Source organism: Medicago sativa, chromosome 5 (genome assembly GCF_051527215.1).
Source record: "Medicago sativa cultivar Bolivia chromosome 5, Bolivia_mono, whole genome shotgun sequence".
In the NCBI taxonomy this organism is placed as follows: domain Eukaryota; kingdom Viridiplantae; phylum Streptophyta; class Magnoliopsida; order Fabales; family Fabaceae; genus Medicago; species Medicago sativa.
In genome coordinates this window covers 24,209,829-24,229,889 of record NC_140753.1, presented here as the reverse complement: position 1 = coordinate 24,229,889, position 20,061 = coordinate 24,209,829, and the positions used below count along the sequence as shown (strand labels likewise).

Below are 20,061 nucleotides of genomic sequence, written 5' to 3'. Positions count from 1 at the left end.
ACAACAAATAAAGACAAATACATTTTGTCAAAATAAAATAAAATAATGATAAATACATATATCCGTAAAAAAATAAAAATGTCAAGTCCATATAATTGATCTTTTAGTGACGACTCTCGTCAATTTAGTTCCTATAAAATCACTTTTTTTTTTTGGTTTAATTGATGAAGAAAAGATAGATAAACAAAAACGCAAGATAAGAAAGTTCAAAGAAGAGAATAGACAGGATTATTTAACAGTTTGGTACGAGAGAAAATGAAAGTAAAAGATAAGTGGAAAGAAATATATGTACGTATAGATTAAAATTAAAATTGCCAATCGTCTACAATTTCTTTTTGCTAGCATATAACTTGTCTTTCTCATTGTTTGTCTATCTTTGGGAGCAAGTTATATTTTTTTTCCTTAATTTATGCACCTTGCAGCAAGACTTTAAACAAACAAACTTATATGTTCTCCACCATAGCTTTGATCTCAATATTCATCAACGAGCATGGAATGTGACACCAAAAATGTACTAGCAGCAACTAAGTGAACACTCCGCCTGACCTCAACATTGTCAAGAAAATATTTATATAACGACGTCCATGTGGTTCCCCATCAACTTCATTGTGATTTCATTACTCGTTGGCAACAAGTGATGAGAATGGGTCAGGAAAGCCTACATATGGGTCTACGGTAAAGTCTACAATAGGTTAGGTTAAGCCAGATTTTTTTCTTAAATAGAGAAGACTTGAGCTTTTTTAGAAGTCTATTTAGTTGAAAATGTCATGTCACATGTCATAAAAAAAAAAAGTCTCTTGCCTATCAGATTGGCCTACTTAAGTAAATTTGAATAATATTATTTATCACTAATATTATTATATTTGAATTATATTATTTGAATAATATTATATTATATTATTTGTACTTAAAATTAAATTATAAATGTGTTAACCTTTTTCAATAATTTAAGCTTATTAGTATACTTAGTTTTTATGCATATTTAAATGTATTATTATAAACTAAAATTGAAATATTATATAATCTGTTGTCAAATTTTTAAAAAAATTCATGTTAAATAACAAAAGGGGAGTTTAATCGCATTGTACTATAACTTCGTTAGTCTATTTAATTAAACTTAGATTACCTTACTTATTTAAAGATATTCATATGGGATATGTTTTTAAACAAGCTAACAGTCAGACTTTCAAAATGTTAGACTCATGTCTGAAAAATAAGTTTATGACAGGCCGCATGTCAGACTTAAACCTTAAATTTTTTGAGAGACCAGAGTTAAACATTACAAAGTCTAGTTCAGTCTAACCTATTTTAACCCCTGTTTACAACCCTGTTTACAACGATTACGAAGTCTAATAACACTGAGCCGGGTCACTCCAAACCGTTATCTCTTATGATACCACTGTTGGAAAAAATAACGCCAACAACTAACTCATGCATCTATAGGTCTTTGATGAACACACAACAAAAGAAAATAAAAGAACAGACCAATACAAATATATTGATCATCTCAAATAAAATTTCAATAATAGCAACCCAACCAATATGTACATGTATCACCCAATACAATACTCTCAGTCGGGAGTACCTACAAGGAATAATATACAACTAACATCTCATACATCAAATTATCAATCACACCATCCTCTCTCCTAAGACATGATTGGGGTAAATAGACAAGCTCTTCTCTGATCATCCATGACTGGGGATACTTTACCTATTTACAAGTACTCTACTTATAAGAGATGATATGACTCTCATTAATTAATGTACATGCGATTCATAGTAGACATCAATTGTCTCAATGAAATTACTCAAGAGTGAAGATGCATTAATTCATGCATGTCTTAAATTTTCACTATTATACATTTATTTTAAAATTTTCATTGACTTTTTCCAACATAAACAAACAATAAGTCAGATGTCTACGTGAGCTTAACTCAATCGATATGGACATATTGTATAATATATATATAGGGCTGAAGCTCGAATACAGATACTCTACTTCTACATATTTAAAATATGTGAGCTTCAGTCACTAAATTACTTGACAAAAAATAATAATGATAAGTCATTAGAATATATGAGGATTGCTTGGTGGTTGGGTCAGAAGAGTTGAGGGAATAAGAGGTAAAAGGTTGGATCCACACCATAAAAAACTTACAATACTAGCATTTTCCGTTTAAAAACAAGTGGGACCTATTGTATTATGAAAATTAATATATACTATAAGTAGCTTATTAATCTAAATATAATTAATAGAAATTGCATATATGATGGATTTAGTTGACAATTATTGATCAAAATCAAAATTAATATGATTTAGTTGACAATTGCTTGAACTTCACTGTTTGTACCATTCATTGTAATGATCACGAAAATGACTCAATTACGACTATGATTAACCTGATGAAATTTTTAAAGCCGTTCATAATGGATTGAATTAAAATGATCGTTAATTAATGTGAACTATGTCAACATTCCCATCATCTCTCTTCGCCGGTTGTTACACCAGCCATCTCATCTCTCATGTAAAAGTGATTAAACTGATTTTTGTATCAATTATTGGTTAAGCTCATTGCTAAGGTATATATACATCAGAAGCGCTTAGATGATTTGACATGGGTATCTTTTAGCTTAACCAAAGTTTTGGGTTTAAATTTAGGCTTGGGATTGTAGCAGCGTTAAAACTCTTAAAAAGAGATTGCCATCCATTTAGGTCCACAAGACTTCAGGAATTACTCTTTACTCTTTGCAATTGCATGCAGAATTGGTGTACACAAAAAAAAAAAGTTATATACACCCCATTCTACTCGAATTATGCTCAGGTCGATATGACTTCTTGATGGATACAAACAACAACAACCAAGAGTTATTCCACTGTATAGGATCGGTTACATATGGATCAAACATTGCATAATGTTCTATCAAATATACTTTTTCTATCCAAATCATTAAAATTTTCACTTACTGTTTTCTACGTCTTTGTGTACCTACAGTGATTTGACTCCCCTCAATCTCATTTACGTACTCTCCTTGCTACAGAATCCAAATGATTTATCTCAACACATGTCTAAACCATATAAGCATAGTTTCCACCATCTTTTCTACTGTATGTCATACCTCAACTCTCTCTCTCTCTCTCTCTCTCTCTCTCTCTCTCTCTCTCTCTCTCTCTCTAATTTTGTCATTTCTAATTAAATTTTGTCCAGTCTTATCACACATCAACACAACATTGTGATCTCTTTTACAATAAATTTATTTTCATGTCAGTTCTTTAAAGCCAAACACTATCTCACACGACATCGTTGGTCTTATAGTTGTCTGATAAAAGAATTTCCCCATCTTGAGTGGTACTTTTATATCACATAAAACACATGAGGCCCTCCTCCACTTCAACTACCCAACTTGAATTCGATTATTTACACCTCATTCTAATTATTCATTATTTTTTCATATGGACCCAATATATTTAAATTGTATAGCGTGTGATATGATATGAACTCCAACTTCCACTATGCTCTATACGTTTATCCTTTTGTTAATTATATTTCGTATGCTATGCTTGCTTCAGTTCGGGCAGAATCCGTACGTTTGTAAAGCTCGTCTTTAACTTTGTAACCTTTCATTTAATTTCTTCATTGAGTTTTCAAGTAGAACTATATCATCTGCAAAAAGCATGCACTTTGATACTAGCTCTTGATGCCTATATATATTCCAAAAAATATATATGTTGTGTTTTAAATTATTATATTTCAAAAGTTACATGTCCTGCGTAGAAAGTGAGCATCCAACGAGGTCTAAAACAAGGATATCTTTGCTCCATCCTATTTTTTTATTGGTTGAAGGGTTGTGAGAATGGTCCGTCAGACTTAGTCGGTTAATATGTTTAGGGTTTTTTCAGTGGGTGACTCCGTAATGGCTACCTCGCATCTTAATTATGTGGATGATACCTTATTTATAAGGGAGGTGACAATAGACTACAAGGATTGTAAGGATAGTTCTTTGTTGTTTTGAGTTATCTTCATGTTTTCGGGTTAATTTTACCAAGATTCGTGTGATTGGGTGAACGTGGAGGAGTCCTTTCTTAGGATGGTATAGTTCGATTTCTTGATAATAAATTTGGTTATGTTCCTTTAAGGTACATGGGTCTCCTTGTGGGGGGAAATCTGTAGAGGGCATGTAGTTGGGAGTCAATGGTGAATTCTCATTGATCAAAATCTCATGTTCGATTCTTTTCCGTGTCAATTTTTGTAGACTAGTTTAACTTTAAAAAAAAAAAAAAAGAGTAATAACAGGAGCATATGATGGAAGCATGTGTGTCCTCCTCACGGATTCCTAAAGCAAAGAACATATATCATAACATAGATGTCTTTAAATTAAGTTTCAACGATCGAAAACAATAGAAGTATGAATAGAGAAACATAAAATATAGAAGTACAAGATTGTGAGAAAGGATACTCTACCAAAAAAAAGTTCCACGTGTGAGTTAGTTGAGAAAACTAACATGAACCTTTGGAATTAAAAAAATTAACAGTCGAGATTCAATGGTGTCAATGAATCTTTGGCATGGGGTAATAGTGAGTTTAGGTACTTTGCAAAAAATATAATAATATTTTTGATATATCAAATGTGAGTAAGAGTTTCATATTAAATGTAAAAAAAAGTATATGTTGAACAATATATAATTGAGATTATTAATATACAAATGTCTTAATTTTTTGGTTAAGATATGATATCCAATTCCACCTTATATAGATACTTAAAGCCAAATGTATCCGTTAGACTTCTCTACGACCCAACATTGATCTCAGCCCGATGATCACATGGACTCCTTGTTGGATTAATTATTTAATTAATCAATTATGGATTGGCAATAATCAATTATTATAAGTTAATAATAATTTATAAATTATGGTCTATAGTGTTGAACACTAATTAGTTGATGAATATGTGTGATTGGACTATTCTTACTAAATGGACCGTGATGGGTTGGACCATTTGGATAAGCCCAATGAGAGGTCCCTGCCCTCAGCCGTTTAGCTATTTAAACGTTATCCCATCAGACGGTTAATTATTCAAAACAGCCTAAAGCTAGACGGAATAAGGGTAGTCATCCCTCTCATATTTGTCTGTGGTTATCCTTCATCAACCTAATGTAAAGGTACACAATTCTTCTTCCTTCTTTGTTATTGATAATATGTTATAACTTGTATTAGTAATCCATGGCTAAAAGTCTTAAACTTTTATCATTTGGCATCAGAGTCGAATAGATACATGTTATGGCTATGTGTTGTTTGAATCGTATGATATATGAATCTATATATTCCATATATCTTGTTATCAATCATATGATTCACTTTAACGTTGATTATTGTTATTATGCCTATTTATTTCCCATTGATCCTTTCATCCTTTAATAGATTCGGGTATGTTACATTTAATTGACTCATTTATTTGACATTTAATGTTACATTTGTATATTACATTTTGATTGGTTGATATCTTGAAAGGGTAAATATCCCCTAAACAAGAGAGGGTAATCTAGGCCTCACCGTGGTAAATATTTAAAAGATAAATAAATATAAGGTTTCCTTTTTTGAATGATAATAAATATAATGAATATCAATTTTTGTTTACGTCTCTTACAACTTTATAAATAAAGTATTTGGCATGCGCGAAACACCAATTTTGTGGAGCCAAAGAGAGTAATTAATAAATGCTAACATATGTGCATGTGTCTTAAAGATGCATGTTAAAGAATTATATATAGGGTTTGTTTGACAAGAATATGGACCATTTAATCTTTAATAGGGAGACTGCCAAAAACGTTTGCAAAATTTGCTGACTATAGCTAATCCATGTGCATCAATTATTAAGTGAATCCGCCACTACTTTAACGTCCCAATTTTCAAATTTCAATATGTCTTTTATTAGTTTTAATCTCCGCTGCTGGACCTGAGAATTACTTCATTGATCTCTTCAGAGACCCCCAGGTGCCACTGCACCCCCCAGATTTTATATAAATTTGATATTATGCATAGTATTTCATTAATTCATTGTCGTTGCAGCGGTTCCTCCAGTGTTGTATTAAAGGTCGCGCGTTTGATCCCTGACACACTGCTTTTTATAATTATAAGTGCATTTGCACACTGCTTTTTATAATTATAAGCGCATTTTTCTTATTTTATTCAAAAAAATTGTCCTGATGGGATTTGAACCAGCATCATAAAAAAATTGTCCTGATGGGGGGGATTTGAACCATAAGCGCATTTTTCTTATTTTATTCAAAAAAATTGTCCTGATGGGATTTGAACCAGCATCAAAAAAAAAAATTGAAATTGTCCTGATGGGATTTGAACCTGCATCACCATGTATGAATCATATGAATCATGGTGATATTACCACCACACCAGTTTACAATCATGTAAATTTTTTGAAACTCTTTAATATATATTCTTCAAATATTTGGCACCCCCGGAAAAAAAATTCAAGATCCGCCACTGCACACACTGATAAGTGCTAGGAAGTGTTTATTTCATTATATATTTTAGGCACTTTTGTTACTTGTTTTGCAAGATATTGAGGAAAAGCCAGGAGATAATTGTTAATTACCCTATTAAGCTTTATATATCTTACTCTATCCGTATGCAGGATTTGAACTCAAGACACCAAGCAAAGAAGAAAATCAAGAAAAAGGCAATAATGGCAGAAGCAAGTGTTTGCTCGCAGTGGCGAGTAGCAAAGAAGCGGCCAGAGGCAGGAGCTATGTTTTGCTCGCAGCGGCGAGCACATCAACTCGCAGTGGCGAGTTAGGGCGGTTTCGTCCTCTGCTGGTGACGTGGCACAGACTTAGTGGTAAAGAAAATGTTGCTCGCAGTGGCGAGCACATTAACTCGCGATGCGAGTAGCCAAATTTTTGGTTGTTTATAAATAGCTACTTTCCCTTCTTTTTGAAGGATGTTCTTTTGGTTCTAGGGTTTCATTTTAGTTGTTCATAGTTCATACTTTTTCTACTTTTGAAGGAGAAATAGGGCTAGATCTTATAGAGTGAGAGTGATAGAAGGTTGATTCTTCTTCCTTTGGTGAGAAATCACAAGTTGTAATGAATCTTACCTCTCTAATCTATTCTTGCAAGGCTTCCATGAGAATGAGTAGCTAACTCTCTTTTGTTGTAAGTAAAGGTACTTGATCAAAGCACTATGTAATCTTTTGGATCTATTAATATATGGTTCTAGCATTTAATTTGATATTGATGTTATTCTTGCATTTAAATCTTCATGCTTGATTTATTAGTGATTGAAAAATACTTTTAAACCTAGATCTAGAATATTCATCTATCAAAACATAGATTCTAGACATAGAACAAATGTTTTGATATTCACTTTTTGTATCTAAACCTAATGCTTTCTTATCATATAATAGAGTGAGAAATCATCGATTGAATGATAAGAATGACTCTTGGATCGTTTAATAGTGCGAGACATCGACGATTAAATGATCCAATAGATTTCACAATATTGTTTGGACACGAATGGTATTGTTGAGGGATATGTGATAATATCAAAGAAAAGTTAGAAACCATATATGATCATTAGGTTATTTGTGATGCTTGATTAAGGAACTCTATGTATAACAAGTTACAAGCCCTATTAATCTCCACTTTATAATTTGCTTAAATAGTTAACATAGTTACAAATGAAACAAACAAATACTCTTACAACTTAGAATGATATTTGATGTTGAATTGTCCATGATATCACACTAGTCCCTGAGGAGACGATTAACAAATACTTACATAGCTTGATGCAGTAAAAATATTACATCACACACACACACACACTTAAGATAGAAGCTAAATAACTAGTTTACTTGTGCAACAAGTAAACTCTAGACTAACTTTTAACTAACTAACCATAAGTTATATTATGATATGCCTAAGAATTATTTCTCCCTACACAATTTTAAACCAAACATTCATTCCAACATTCATTACTATACATTCATTCATTCCTTCTGACAATCATTTTCCATTAAACTAGTTACAAACCCGTGCTTCGCACGGGGGTTCAGTAACGTATTTGACAAAATATTATATTGGAAGGATAGATTGTGAAATGACAGATAATTATAAACAATAATACAATATTTAGAGTACTCTTGCATTACGGGTTACAAAATTAAATCTTTAAAATGGTTTGATCACAAGTAACAAATGAAAACATATTTTGTCAGTGGTAGAAACACTTTTCCAGTAATAATTGATATCTATCTATAAACCAATGAAAACCCTATTACCAAAGCTGCCTGATTTATATCATTTTGACTTTCAGCTTCAACATATATAAATCATTTCACATGATCTACAGCAAAGACAGTAACTGCAATTTAGTATCCAGTTCTTTCAGGCGAACAAACTTCTGCATCAGATAGATAGCTGAAAGCCTCTCTACCTAATTTATATCAGTTTGTGTTTTAGCTTCAACGTATATAAATCTTTTCACATTATCTACAGCAAAGGCTAGGGATGTCAATGGATACTCATGGGTACGGATAATATGATACCCGTCCCCGCCCCGTTGGATAAGTATGATACCCGTGCCCGCCCCGTATCCTCGTGGGTACTCACTATACCGGTAGCCGTGGGTATTGAGGTATCCATGGGTACCCATGGAGTTTTGAATTTATTTATTTTTTGGTACAAATAATAACTTTTTTTAATTACCAAAAAACTTCAACTTTTAAACATCCATACATAATCCACTCAAATTTCATTAATCATACATAATTCATAGAAAATTCATGATTCTTATATAATCTATATGTTTTATGATGTGAATGAAGTAGAAATGGTGAACTTAATAAGATGAATTAAAAAAATTTAAAATAAAAATAGGTTATTATTGAGGATTTTTAGGTGGGGAGTAAAATTTTCTTCAATAAGGTACCAACTTTAAGTAATAAGATATGATATATAAAGATATATTAGTAATTTACTTAATTTATTATCGGGTATGGGTACCCATAGGTATGGATACAATCCAACCCGTGTCTATGTCCATATAATAATGGATAGTCAAATACCTGTTTATTATACCCGTGGATACCAGTTTAGCTACCCGCTCCATACACGTGACGGATTTTACCCACGGGTACCCATGGGCATGGGTATTTTTGCCACCCCGAGCAAAGGCAGATATTAACTGCAATTTAGTACCACGTATATAAATCCTTTCACATGATCTACAACAAAGGTAGATAGTAACTGCAATTTAGTATCCATTCCTTTCAGGTGAACAAACTTCTGAATCAGACAGATAGTTGAATGTCTCTCTACTTGATTTATATCATTTTGCCTTTCAGTTTCAACGTATATAAATCATTTCACATGATCTACAGCAAAGGCAGATATTAACTGCAATTTAGTATCGAGTCCTTTCATGTGAATTATACGCACTTTTAAAAACTTGTTTTAAAGGAGAGATGTTCAAATTACGGAATATTACCATTCTTAGTAAATTTGAGAATGAAGTTCGCATAATCCAAATATTTGTGATGCATGGTTTAAGGCATGGGGTTCAGTAACGTATTTTGTAAAAAAATTGTTCCGAAGGAAAAATGAACAAATTAATGAATATTGCACAAAAATTAAAAAACTTTATCAAAATATTTATGAAAGCTTTATCAAGAGCAGGAAAACAACATAAATTACATAATAGTTAAAATTATAAAAGTGAGCGCTACTGTCATAGAGTTACCAAAAAGGGATTAACACCAATATTTACATGACACAAAATGAACGAAAGAAACACATTAAACTCTTTAGCGTCTTGTGTAGGAACTTGGTTATTAATATTTTGACCGTTAAAAAATAAAAAATCTCTTTGACATCAAAAAAGTAATATCAACTGAGCAATATTCAGTCTCTTCACATATGCTTAGTAATATTCAGTCTGAAAGATTACATTGAAAGGATAGATGGTAAAATGACGGATAATTGTGAATCATTATAATATGTCAAAATATAAACCTTAAAAACCATGAACCATCAACTTAGTTTTAAATAGTTAAAAATAAAAAATTGTAAAATAGTTAAAAGTTTTTAAAAATATAAAAATTGGAATATAGTTAAAAAAATTGGTGAGGTAGCACTCAACGAAGCAACACTAAAAAAATTACATGCATTAGCGTAACAAAAAAACAGACAGACGGACATAAAATATTACTCTAAACGTTAATGTGTGTATATATTCGCGAGGTTGAAAAAAGGAGATAAAAATATTTGGGATCATTAAATGACATCGTGAATAAAAATATTTGTGAGATTGTGATGATTAAACGATATTGAAATTAAATATATAAGTGATAAAAAGATAATAAAATTCCTTTGAAAAAAAGGTAATAAAATTAAATGGAATCTCCTTAAAAAATTAATGGAACGGTTAAAAAAAAGTTAAATGGAAGAAAAAAACATAATGAAATATAATATTAAAAAATAAAGAAAAAGTTCCCGGCGTGAGTTGAAAAGAGGTGCTTGTGAAATAAATTGTCGAGAAGTAGTTTTTTAAAGTAACATTCAACAACTTCTGGTGAAAGCTCATTCCATTCAATTTTATGCGTTCAAAAAAAGTACTTTTTTTAGTAAGTAATTAATTGATATTGTATTCGGCCTAACTTCTCCTTAAAAATGTAGAGAAGTTTGAAAAAAGTCGGGTCAAACGATACCTTAATCTCCCACAAAGGCAATGTAGAAGCAATTGAATTTGGGAGAAAAAATTGAAAAATAGTTAAAAATATAAAAATTGGAAAATAATTAAATGTTATTAAAAATATAAAAATAAGAAAATAATTAAAAAAATTGGTTAGGGGCAAAAATGGAAATTCATAGGCCAAACCTTAAAAAAAAAAAACTTGTCGAGAAGTAGTTTTTTAAAGTAACATTCAACAGCTTCTGGTCAAAGCTCATTCCATTCAATTTTATGCGTTCAAAAAAAGTACTTTTTTTAGTAAGTACTTAATTGATATTGTATTCAGCCTAACTTCTCCTTAAAAATGTAGAGAAGTTTCAAAAAAGTCGGGTCAAACGATACCTTAATCTCCCACAACGGCAATGTAGAAGCAATTGAATTTGGGAGGAAAAATTGAAAAATAGTTAAAAATATAAAAATTGGAAAATAATTAAATGTTATTAAAAATATAAAAATAAGAAAATAATTAAAAAAATTGGTTAGGGGCAAAAATGGAAATTCATAGGCCAAACCTTAAAAAAAAAAAAACCACTTCCAATAATTGAATTACCAAAATGCCCCTCATAGGGGCAAATTGGTAATTTCAAGGGGCATTTCCTTTCTTATATATATAAGTAGAAGTGTTTCAATGACCAATTTCTGACAATGATAACTCACTTGATTGAGCTAAGGGATTGAAAGAGTTAAAAGGTTAAAATTCCTGGGGTTTGAGCCTAAAAAAAAAAAAATACTAACATAACAACTAGTATATGAACATTTATCATTTAAAAAACTTTTTTACCAGAATATTTTAATGATCAAACGTGTCAAAAGCTGTGAATTAAACAAAAAAAAAACTCAAATTTATGATCAATTTGAAAACTTTTTTAATAATAAAAAACCTAGATGAATTTTCTTTGAACAAATTTCGAGAGTGAGTGAATTAACTCTCATGAAAGAGATAATTGAACTTCAAATTGCGAGTTTAGGGCTTGAAGATTGGTGAAATAAAGGAATGAAAATTAGAAATTGGTATAAAATCAAACCAAGGAAGAAATTGGGGAATGCATTGAAGAGAAAGTGAAAAATGATAGAGAAATCAAATAAAGAGAGTTGGGTGAATTTGGAAAGAGAAAATATACTCCTTTATGCGAAACTCATTTCGAGGAAATGCATGGCAAAAAGTTGTGAATAGACTTCATCACTCTCCAACATGGGTCTGTTCCACTCAAACTAGAATCAACATTGTGAAGTCATCTTTCATTTATTTGGTATTTAAAACCATTGTACCACACAACAACTCTCTTTGGAAAAAGGTTGGAATGCTGGTAATATATCGGGGATAATTGGACCACGTCTAATAACATTTTTTTTAAGGGAGGTATTTAATATTGGTTGTAAGAAAATTTAAAAGGGAAAAATGAACAAATAAGCACAATTACAAAGGCTAAGGATGATGAGAGAATGGGTAGTTCAATAAGTTTGGGTTAAGTGATTAAACGAGTTGAGACGTTTAAGGTTTAGGGTTCACATCATGGCATGGAGAAAGGAGAAAAATACTGACATACTAATATTTGTATTTAAAAAAAAATACTAAGGATGATGATAAAAAAAATTTGGTTTGGGTTTGTTTAATGAATGTACAAAGATGATGATTTTGTCCTCGTGAACTTAGCTCAGTTTGTATGGACAATGCATAATCATAATATATGCAAGGTCCGGGGTTCGAACCCCGGCCACCACAAAAAAAAAAGATGATGATTTTAGGGGTTTTTTTATATAATTTTTTGGGTTTATTGTTGGGTTTGTTTGAGTTTTTGATGAACGTATGAAGATGATATTGAAGATGAAGAAAAATAGTAGGGAAGAAGATGAAGAAAGGTAAACAAAAAAATATTTAAGTGTTGATGGTGCAGTACTGAATTTAGTGGACATGCATGATCCAACGATTGTCTTTTTAACAAAAAGATCAAACAGTTAAAATTAAAAAAAAAAACTAATGAAGTATTTGATGAATCATCTACAATGTTGGTCCACTCTAGATATTGAGATCAAATTAGCGAAAATGGACTAATTTGACTAACAAGACTTAAATGTAACAATTATTATTTATTATGGAACCAAAATGAAAACCTTAAATATGGTATAAGGACCATATATCCAATTTAACCTTAAATTAAATAGTTGTGAACTGCAATTAAAAGTCATTTTCATGACTTCACCATAGAATTTTCCATATTATATTACTAATAGAAAGACAGACACTATAACACTAATATGTCCGTCTATCTACCATTTTTTACTGCACACACTTAACTTTATATATAAAAAGATAAAACAGTTTTAATATATATACTATACTATGATAAAATATATTTGAAAAATAAAATATTTTTATGTCCTTCAAAAAAAATATTTTTATGTTGTATGGTTTTGTTCCTATTGAGATAAAACAGTTTTAATATATATACTATACTATGATAAAATATATTTGAAAAATAAAATATTTTTATGTCCTTCAAAAAAAATATTTTTATGTTGTATGGTTTTGTTCCTATTGTAGTGGGGTGGTTCCCATTTTAAAGTTCATACTGTAGTGTGGTAGTCCTATATTAATGAGGTTTAACTATTTTTATAGTTAATAATTTAAACAATATAATTAAAATGATCAAATAATAAATAAAATATTTTAAATAAATGCTAAAATTGGAAAGGGGAAAAACCAGCCCCAATTAATGTATTTTATTTATATATAGGATAGATAAATTAGTAACACAAAGAATTCTTTCTCCTCACGTTAGGTATGAAAGAAGAAAAATATTTAGATCCAATACTTGTTTGTGGTCCAAGAAAATATGTTACACGTTAGTTTTACTTACTTCTTAAGCCATAGTTTTCTATTAAAGTTCTCATAAATATTCACACGTCAAGAATTTGAAAGAATTGTTTTTTGAGTTTCTAGAGAATGTGTCCTTTGTGCCAACTTGCAATTTGAAGTCACACACACAAGAAGAAAGTACCAATGTTTGTTCGTCATATATTATCTCTTTTTTGAGTCAAAAGAAGAAGGGAGATTTATAGTATACAGAGTACGAATATATAAAATTGGGAAATTGATATAGGGTTAACTGTTCATCAACTTTACCTAAAAACTTCAACAATAAAAAAAAAAGAAAAAAGAAATACTTCACTTAAACTTTAAAACTATGAAAGCAAATTTGGAGGGTATATATCAATAAATTATGATTCTAAATTATGGTCAACTATTGGAACTGAAGTCACAGTTGTACATTTTTTGAAGCTTTCAAATCCACATTATAAAGGTAATTAGGGGTAAGTAATGGATGGATTAAGATGTGGGTTATACTTGTTGTAAATATGATACTTTACAACTGCAATTATGTTGAGGTTTATTTAAGATGAGATTGGGTAGTTAAAAATTGAAAGAAAATTATAAGATGGTCTTTCAAATAATATAAAAAGTTGAAAGTAAATAATTAAATATTTTTACTATTTTATCATGAACTTTAACTCAAAATTAAACACGACTCTATCCTCGCGAGCTTAGCTCAGTTGGTATGAACAATGCATAATGTATGTAAGGTTCGCGGTTCAAACCCCGGCCACCACCAAAAAAACACGACTCTTTCAACAAGAGCATTTTACTACAAGATTTCTACGTAAACTAACAAGAATTTTCCAAAACAAACGGCCCCAATTGTCTAACATGTCCTTAATTAGAGCGGAACAAGCATAATATTTTTCTTTTTCAAATCAAATGAGAAAGAGACGAAACATTAGAGACTCTAACATGTCCTAAGTATGGTTGAGTCTGCTTACCCCTAAGAATATTTTATCATTTTGTGCATTTTATTCGGATTATAAAAAAATTTAAAAAAATTTGTACATTTTTAAAAGTGTTTTAGCGTGTTTTAGAGGATTTTGGAGAAATTTGAAGTGGTCTATATTTTTCAGATTATATAATCTAAAATCCGTAGAGCATGAGAAATCAATAGAGTAAGAAAAGAAACGGGGAATTAGTCACTTTAGTCCCTGAATGGGGAACGATTCGTCAATTTAGTCCCTGAATGCAGATAATATGCAAAACAATCCCTGCATGGTCAATTTCAGGGACTAAAGTGACTAACGAAGTCTACATTCAGGGACTAAATTGACTAACGGAGTCTGCATTCAGGGACTAAATTGACTAACAAAGTCTACATTCAGGGACTATTTTGCAATTTATCTGTATTCAGGGACTAAATTGACGCATCGTTCCCCATTCAGGGACTAAAGTGACTAATTCCCCAAAAGAAACATTCCCATCTTTTTTTGCAATATGTACACCGGTCAATATCTAGAGCCAATGTCATTGCAACACTCCAAATTTAGAACGGATCCAATTTTTTCTTCTTGATTGTACATTGATGATTGCTCTTTAGACACCTATCATTGCTCACAAAACCCTTCAAACTTTTGAAAACATCTCCAATAGTATTTAACTGCCGTCAGTGGCAGAGCTAGAAAAAAAAGCTGGGGTGGGCCATTAAAATTAACCGTTGAAAAATTGTTTAAAGCCTCGCAAAATAGACCTATAATTGAATTATTTAAATTTTTTGGGTGGGCCACTACATCACTTTGCGTGAATTTGAATCAACCGAAACCTAAACCCGACATAAAATTGTATAAAAGCTCGCAAAATATACCTATAATTGAATTATTTAAATTTTTCGGGTGGGCCACTACATCACTTTGCGGGAATTTGGATCAACTGAAACCTAAAACCGACATAAAATTGTATAAAATCTCGTAAAATAGACCTATAATCGTTGATTTTTTAATTTTTGGGGGTGGGCCCGTGGCCCACCTCAGCCCATGAAGGGCTCCGCCACTGACTGCCGTTCGACATAACTTTTTAAAATGGTTAAACCGATTTAAAAAGTGTTGATCAGTTTGTACCAACCATTTAGCAGCCATACGATATTAACTACTAATTTTTTAGATGTATGTGAGCAATCCTAAATGTCTAAAAATCTTCTTATAATTTTGGTCAAAGCAGTGAAAATATGACTACTAAAAAATATCAAGAAATATGACAACCCAAAAACAGGACAAAAATGAACTACACACAAAATAAAGGAAAATTCTCATTCTACATACAAACTAAACTACAAGAACAAAATCAAATTAAGGGAACGCGTATTTGCCAAACTTTGATATCACAATCAAGACTACCACTGTAAACAAGATAAGAACTACCATCATCATCATCAACCCCACCATTTTTACCACTTTTGGAATCATCTGCTATAGCCAAACACTTAACAGCTTTTTTATGACCTTGCAAAACAGCCAAACATGCATAACTTTTTTCATCAATTCCTCTTTTCCATAATCTAACACTATAATCAGCTGATCCACTACACACCAAATCATCCATCACAACCAAACACAATATAGCCTTAGTATGCCCTATTAGGGCACCAACTAGGACCATATTTTCGTCGTCGGGGTCTTGGTCTAGTCCGGAACAATTTCGAATAATGCTATCACTTTTTTCCCAAACTAAAATTGATCTATCACAAGCACCTGAATATAAAACTGATCCATCTTTGTTAAGTGCTAAAGCATTCACAGCTGATTTATGCTTCTCTAATGTTCCAACCAAAAAATGCTTTTTCTTTTTACTTTTACTTTTCATTTTCTCATCTTCTTCATGGTTTTTTTTCTTCCAAATTTTGATTTTTCTATCAGCTGAGCCTGTATAAACAACCCCATTAGATGAAACAACAATTGCATTGATTGCATCTTCATGTGCATTTTTCACTGACTCTAAACACTTGAAATCTGAAACTCTCCAAATTTTGAATGTTCTATCCCACGAAGCCGAGTAAAGAAACAATCCATCTTTCGAAACAGCAAGAGAAGAAACAGCGTCAACATGATTCACCCATGTATACTTCTTATGTCTCCGAACTTCAACGTAATTTTTCGATGAAAAAAGCTTGGAAAAACGATCATTGAATGTTGGAAGTGTTGCTATGCATTTGAATAGCCTCTGATCTTGATTAGTACTATTACTAGCTGTCGTTTCGATTTTCCAAACCCGGATTTTATGATCTTGATGAGCACTAAATAACATATCATTAACAACAATCATTGACTTAATGGTTGATTTTGATCCATTACTGATTGCTACCAAGTTGTTGATATTGTTTGAAGCTTGGAGAGCAAAAGGGTCTTTATCAAATCTTCTTATTTCACTATTGGAAGAACCACTAAAGAGAAATTTTGAGTGTAGAGCAAGGGATGAGATGGGTGAAGAGTGACCATTGATTGTTGTTAGAAGTTTGTGATATGTGGTTTGAGATTGTTGAGAACTGAGAGAAGGAACAGAAGGTAGACTTGGTTGTGAAGAAAGAGATGAAGAAGTTGATGATTCTGAATGAATGTGATCATGGGAAGAATGAGGTTCTGTTTTTTGTTTTTGTTGTTGGTTTTGTGTGTAGCAACATAAAGGACATTGAAGAAGTACCATTTTTATTTTTGGGTATGTTATTCTTTGAGAATGTTTTGTTGGATTGGTTGGAATTTATAGAGACATGTTTGTGTGGAAATTTAGAAAGTGAGAGAATATTCAGGTCGGCAATTTGTGTTTAGAAAAATGATCAATTGACATAATAATGCAGTAGATTATTATTGATTCAAAAGTCAAAAGTTATATTAGGATTATGACTGCATATTTGTAGTTTCTTTGAAGAATATAGTGAGTTTTGTTTTTATTTGGTAATGACAGAAAAATAACTGTATTGAGAGGAACTACAATAATATAATATTGTGTTTTTTTTTTTGACCAATATAATATTGTGTTTGTTTTTCATTCTTTTAGATATTTATTTTAGTTTTCTAAGATTGCGATATTATACAATTTTTATCCTTTTGCCTGTCTCAATAATTAAATATGAGTTGAGTTTTTTTAACAAATTCTTATTTATCCATAAACCAAGGTATGTAGTGTTATCTATGTTGAGTTGACACTAATCAAAACTATTCACTTGTCTTCCATTAGTTTGTGACATATAAATAATGAAAGAGATATGAATTATTTTGATATGTATCAACTGAATATGGATAACTCTATATATCTTTTGTTGATCGATAATGTAGTTGTCACTTTTTTTTTATGAGATTAGTCGAGTTGATCATTACTTTTTTCAGCGTCTATAATGAGTAAAAAAAGTTGCTTATGTGACTCTCTTCTTTTCAAAATCTCTAAATTAAGTTAGGGTTAATGATTTTCAATCAATTAAATTTTCAATCTTCTCGTTTTGAGATATAATTTTTTATTTAATAATATAAAAAATGTAAAAAAAAATATTTGAATAATTTTTATTTCTATTAGTCGTGCATATAGATTTTTTTTTGAGTAATAGTCGTGCATTTAGATGATTACCAAATGTTACTCTTTATGTTACTTTTTTCTTTGTCGAGAATATCCTTAGACAAACTTGTGTTTAATTTTTTTTATTTACATAATTTGAATAAAACTGAAATTATTATTGATTGTAAAAAACTTCTTTGTCGAGAATATCCTTAGACAAACTTGTGTTTAATTTTTTTTATTTACATAATTTGAATAAAACTGAAATTATTATTGATTGTAAAAAACAAATTAGCTAATTAACATAATTTTTGGGCTTTTGACCTCTTTTATACCAAAAAAAAAAAAATTAACATAATTTTTTGAAGGCGTAATTTTTTGAAGGAGTATATGGAGAGAATAATTTGATAGATTCCTTCGGACGAAGTTTTTAAAAAAAAAAACGTGTATTTAGCTTCCTTGACCTTTAAGTCAAATATGATTTGGACCAATTGATAAATCACATACATTAATAGAGTCAACAAGTTAGGCTACAAAGTGGAGACTAAAATCAGATAGAAAGGGATATTCCAACGTGGAAATTGAATTGAAATTTTAGAGAAAGTATGCAATCCGTCCAAATTAATTTTTAATTGCTGGTCCCATGAACAAGTTGGAAACAACTTTCCAGCACACAAGATTAGTGATCCAGACACTATGCAGTTTAGTTTGGGATGCCACTAGCTGGTTTTTTTCTTAGAAAAAGCCAGATGATTCCACAAAAAAGGGAATGATATGCAAGTTGGGAAATTTCCTATCCTTTACTTTTTTGATGAAATTTGGAAGCTCCTAATTAAAGATGATTATATCGAATAGAAATCAGGCATGTCTGGTGTATGATCATTCACGATGTTTTTATATTGACTTATGATGTATGTACATCTATCTGGTCGTGGACCCAGGCAATTATTATTTAGGTCATACCATTCGATCAACAGTTGCCAATTTGGATTTATCATGATCCTAGTAGACGTCTTTCATACACATTATTTTTTTCTTTCGAAAGAATGCCTCACATAAACATGTTATAATCCAAGTAATTAGGTTTATTTGATTAAAAAAAACCAAGTAGACTCCTTTCCTTTTGTTTTGACACAAAATATCAAGTAACCTATTCATAAATGATGGTACTTGATTAGATAATGTCATTCGGTGCGGTTGTTTTTGGTTTGTTTGTATGTTTGGAACGGGGGAGTGTGTACAGACACTGTGTCACTCAATTCAATGAAAAGCTTTAGGAAAAAGGGGGGTTAGGGTAAAAAAAATATCGTACTTTTGGGGACTGCTGACAGTTCACTTATACAATGACGAGGTGCATGAGTCGTTATGGGGCACATTTGTTGCACTCGATGATAACAAAATTGTGGCAGTCGTAACCGTCGAGGTGAAGTTTTAGGGCACGTTAAGGAGTCGTTGAACTGAACTCCTGAAGTTCTACGAGCACCCCCCTTGCGGAGAGAGGGTGTGTTAGGAGCAATTGACTCAAATGTGGAATTTGGCTTATTTTGGTTTGGGCCTATGTAAATGGACCGTAACTGGTTGCTCAGTCCAGAGCAGTAGCACCCAAGTCGTTGCTCTTGAATAAGAGTGATGACTTTGAGCGAAATAGTTCATGCGATGGTAAACCTGATGCCCATGAGAGACTAGAAGGTATCGAACACAATGTTCATATGGTACTTTGTTTAAGGTTGGTGGAAATCTTCGAAATTGTCGCTGCTCGGAACCGATAACCTTTGATATGCTCGCGAGAAGATGATAGATAGTAAAAATGTTTTGTGCTTGCGGGGTATGTTAGATACTCGTAGGGCTACTAGCTCTTCTAAGTGCGTCTTTGTCTGCGTAGAAAAACACTCGAGATGAGTCTAGTGACATATTCTTGGATGAGCTTTCCCTTCGTTCTATGAACTGGTTTGCCAC

At 31.4% G+C, this 20,061-nt stretch overlaps 1 protein-coding gene across 1 annotated transcript; it reads right to left on the bottom strand.

The window, feature by feature from the left end:
• Positions 1 to 15,768: 15,768 nt before the first annotated feature.
• LOC146921205 (Transducin/WD40 repeat-like superfamily protein) lies at positions 15,769 to 17,288 on the bottom strand. Its single transcript, XM_085714614.1, has one exon. The coding sequence runs from the start codon at positions 17,260 to 17,262 to the stop codon at positions 15,907 to 15,909; it is 1,356 nt and encodes a 451-aa protein (XP_085570740.1). The 5' UTR covers positions 17,263 to 17,288; the 3' UTR covers positions 15,769 to 15,906.
• Positions 17,289 to 20,061: the final 2,773 nt, after the last annotated feature.

Coding starts and splice junctions, on each gene's coding strand:
- LOC146921205 (XM_085714614.1), bottom strand. CDS start 17,262: ATGGTACTTCTTCAATGTCCTTTATGTTGCTACACACAAAACCAACAA.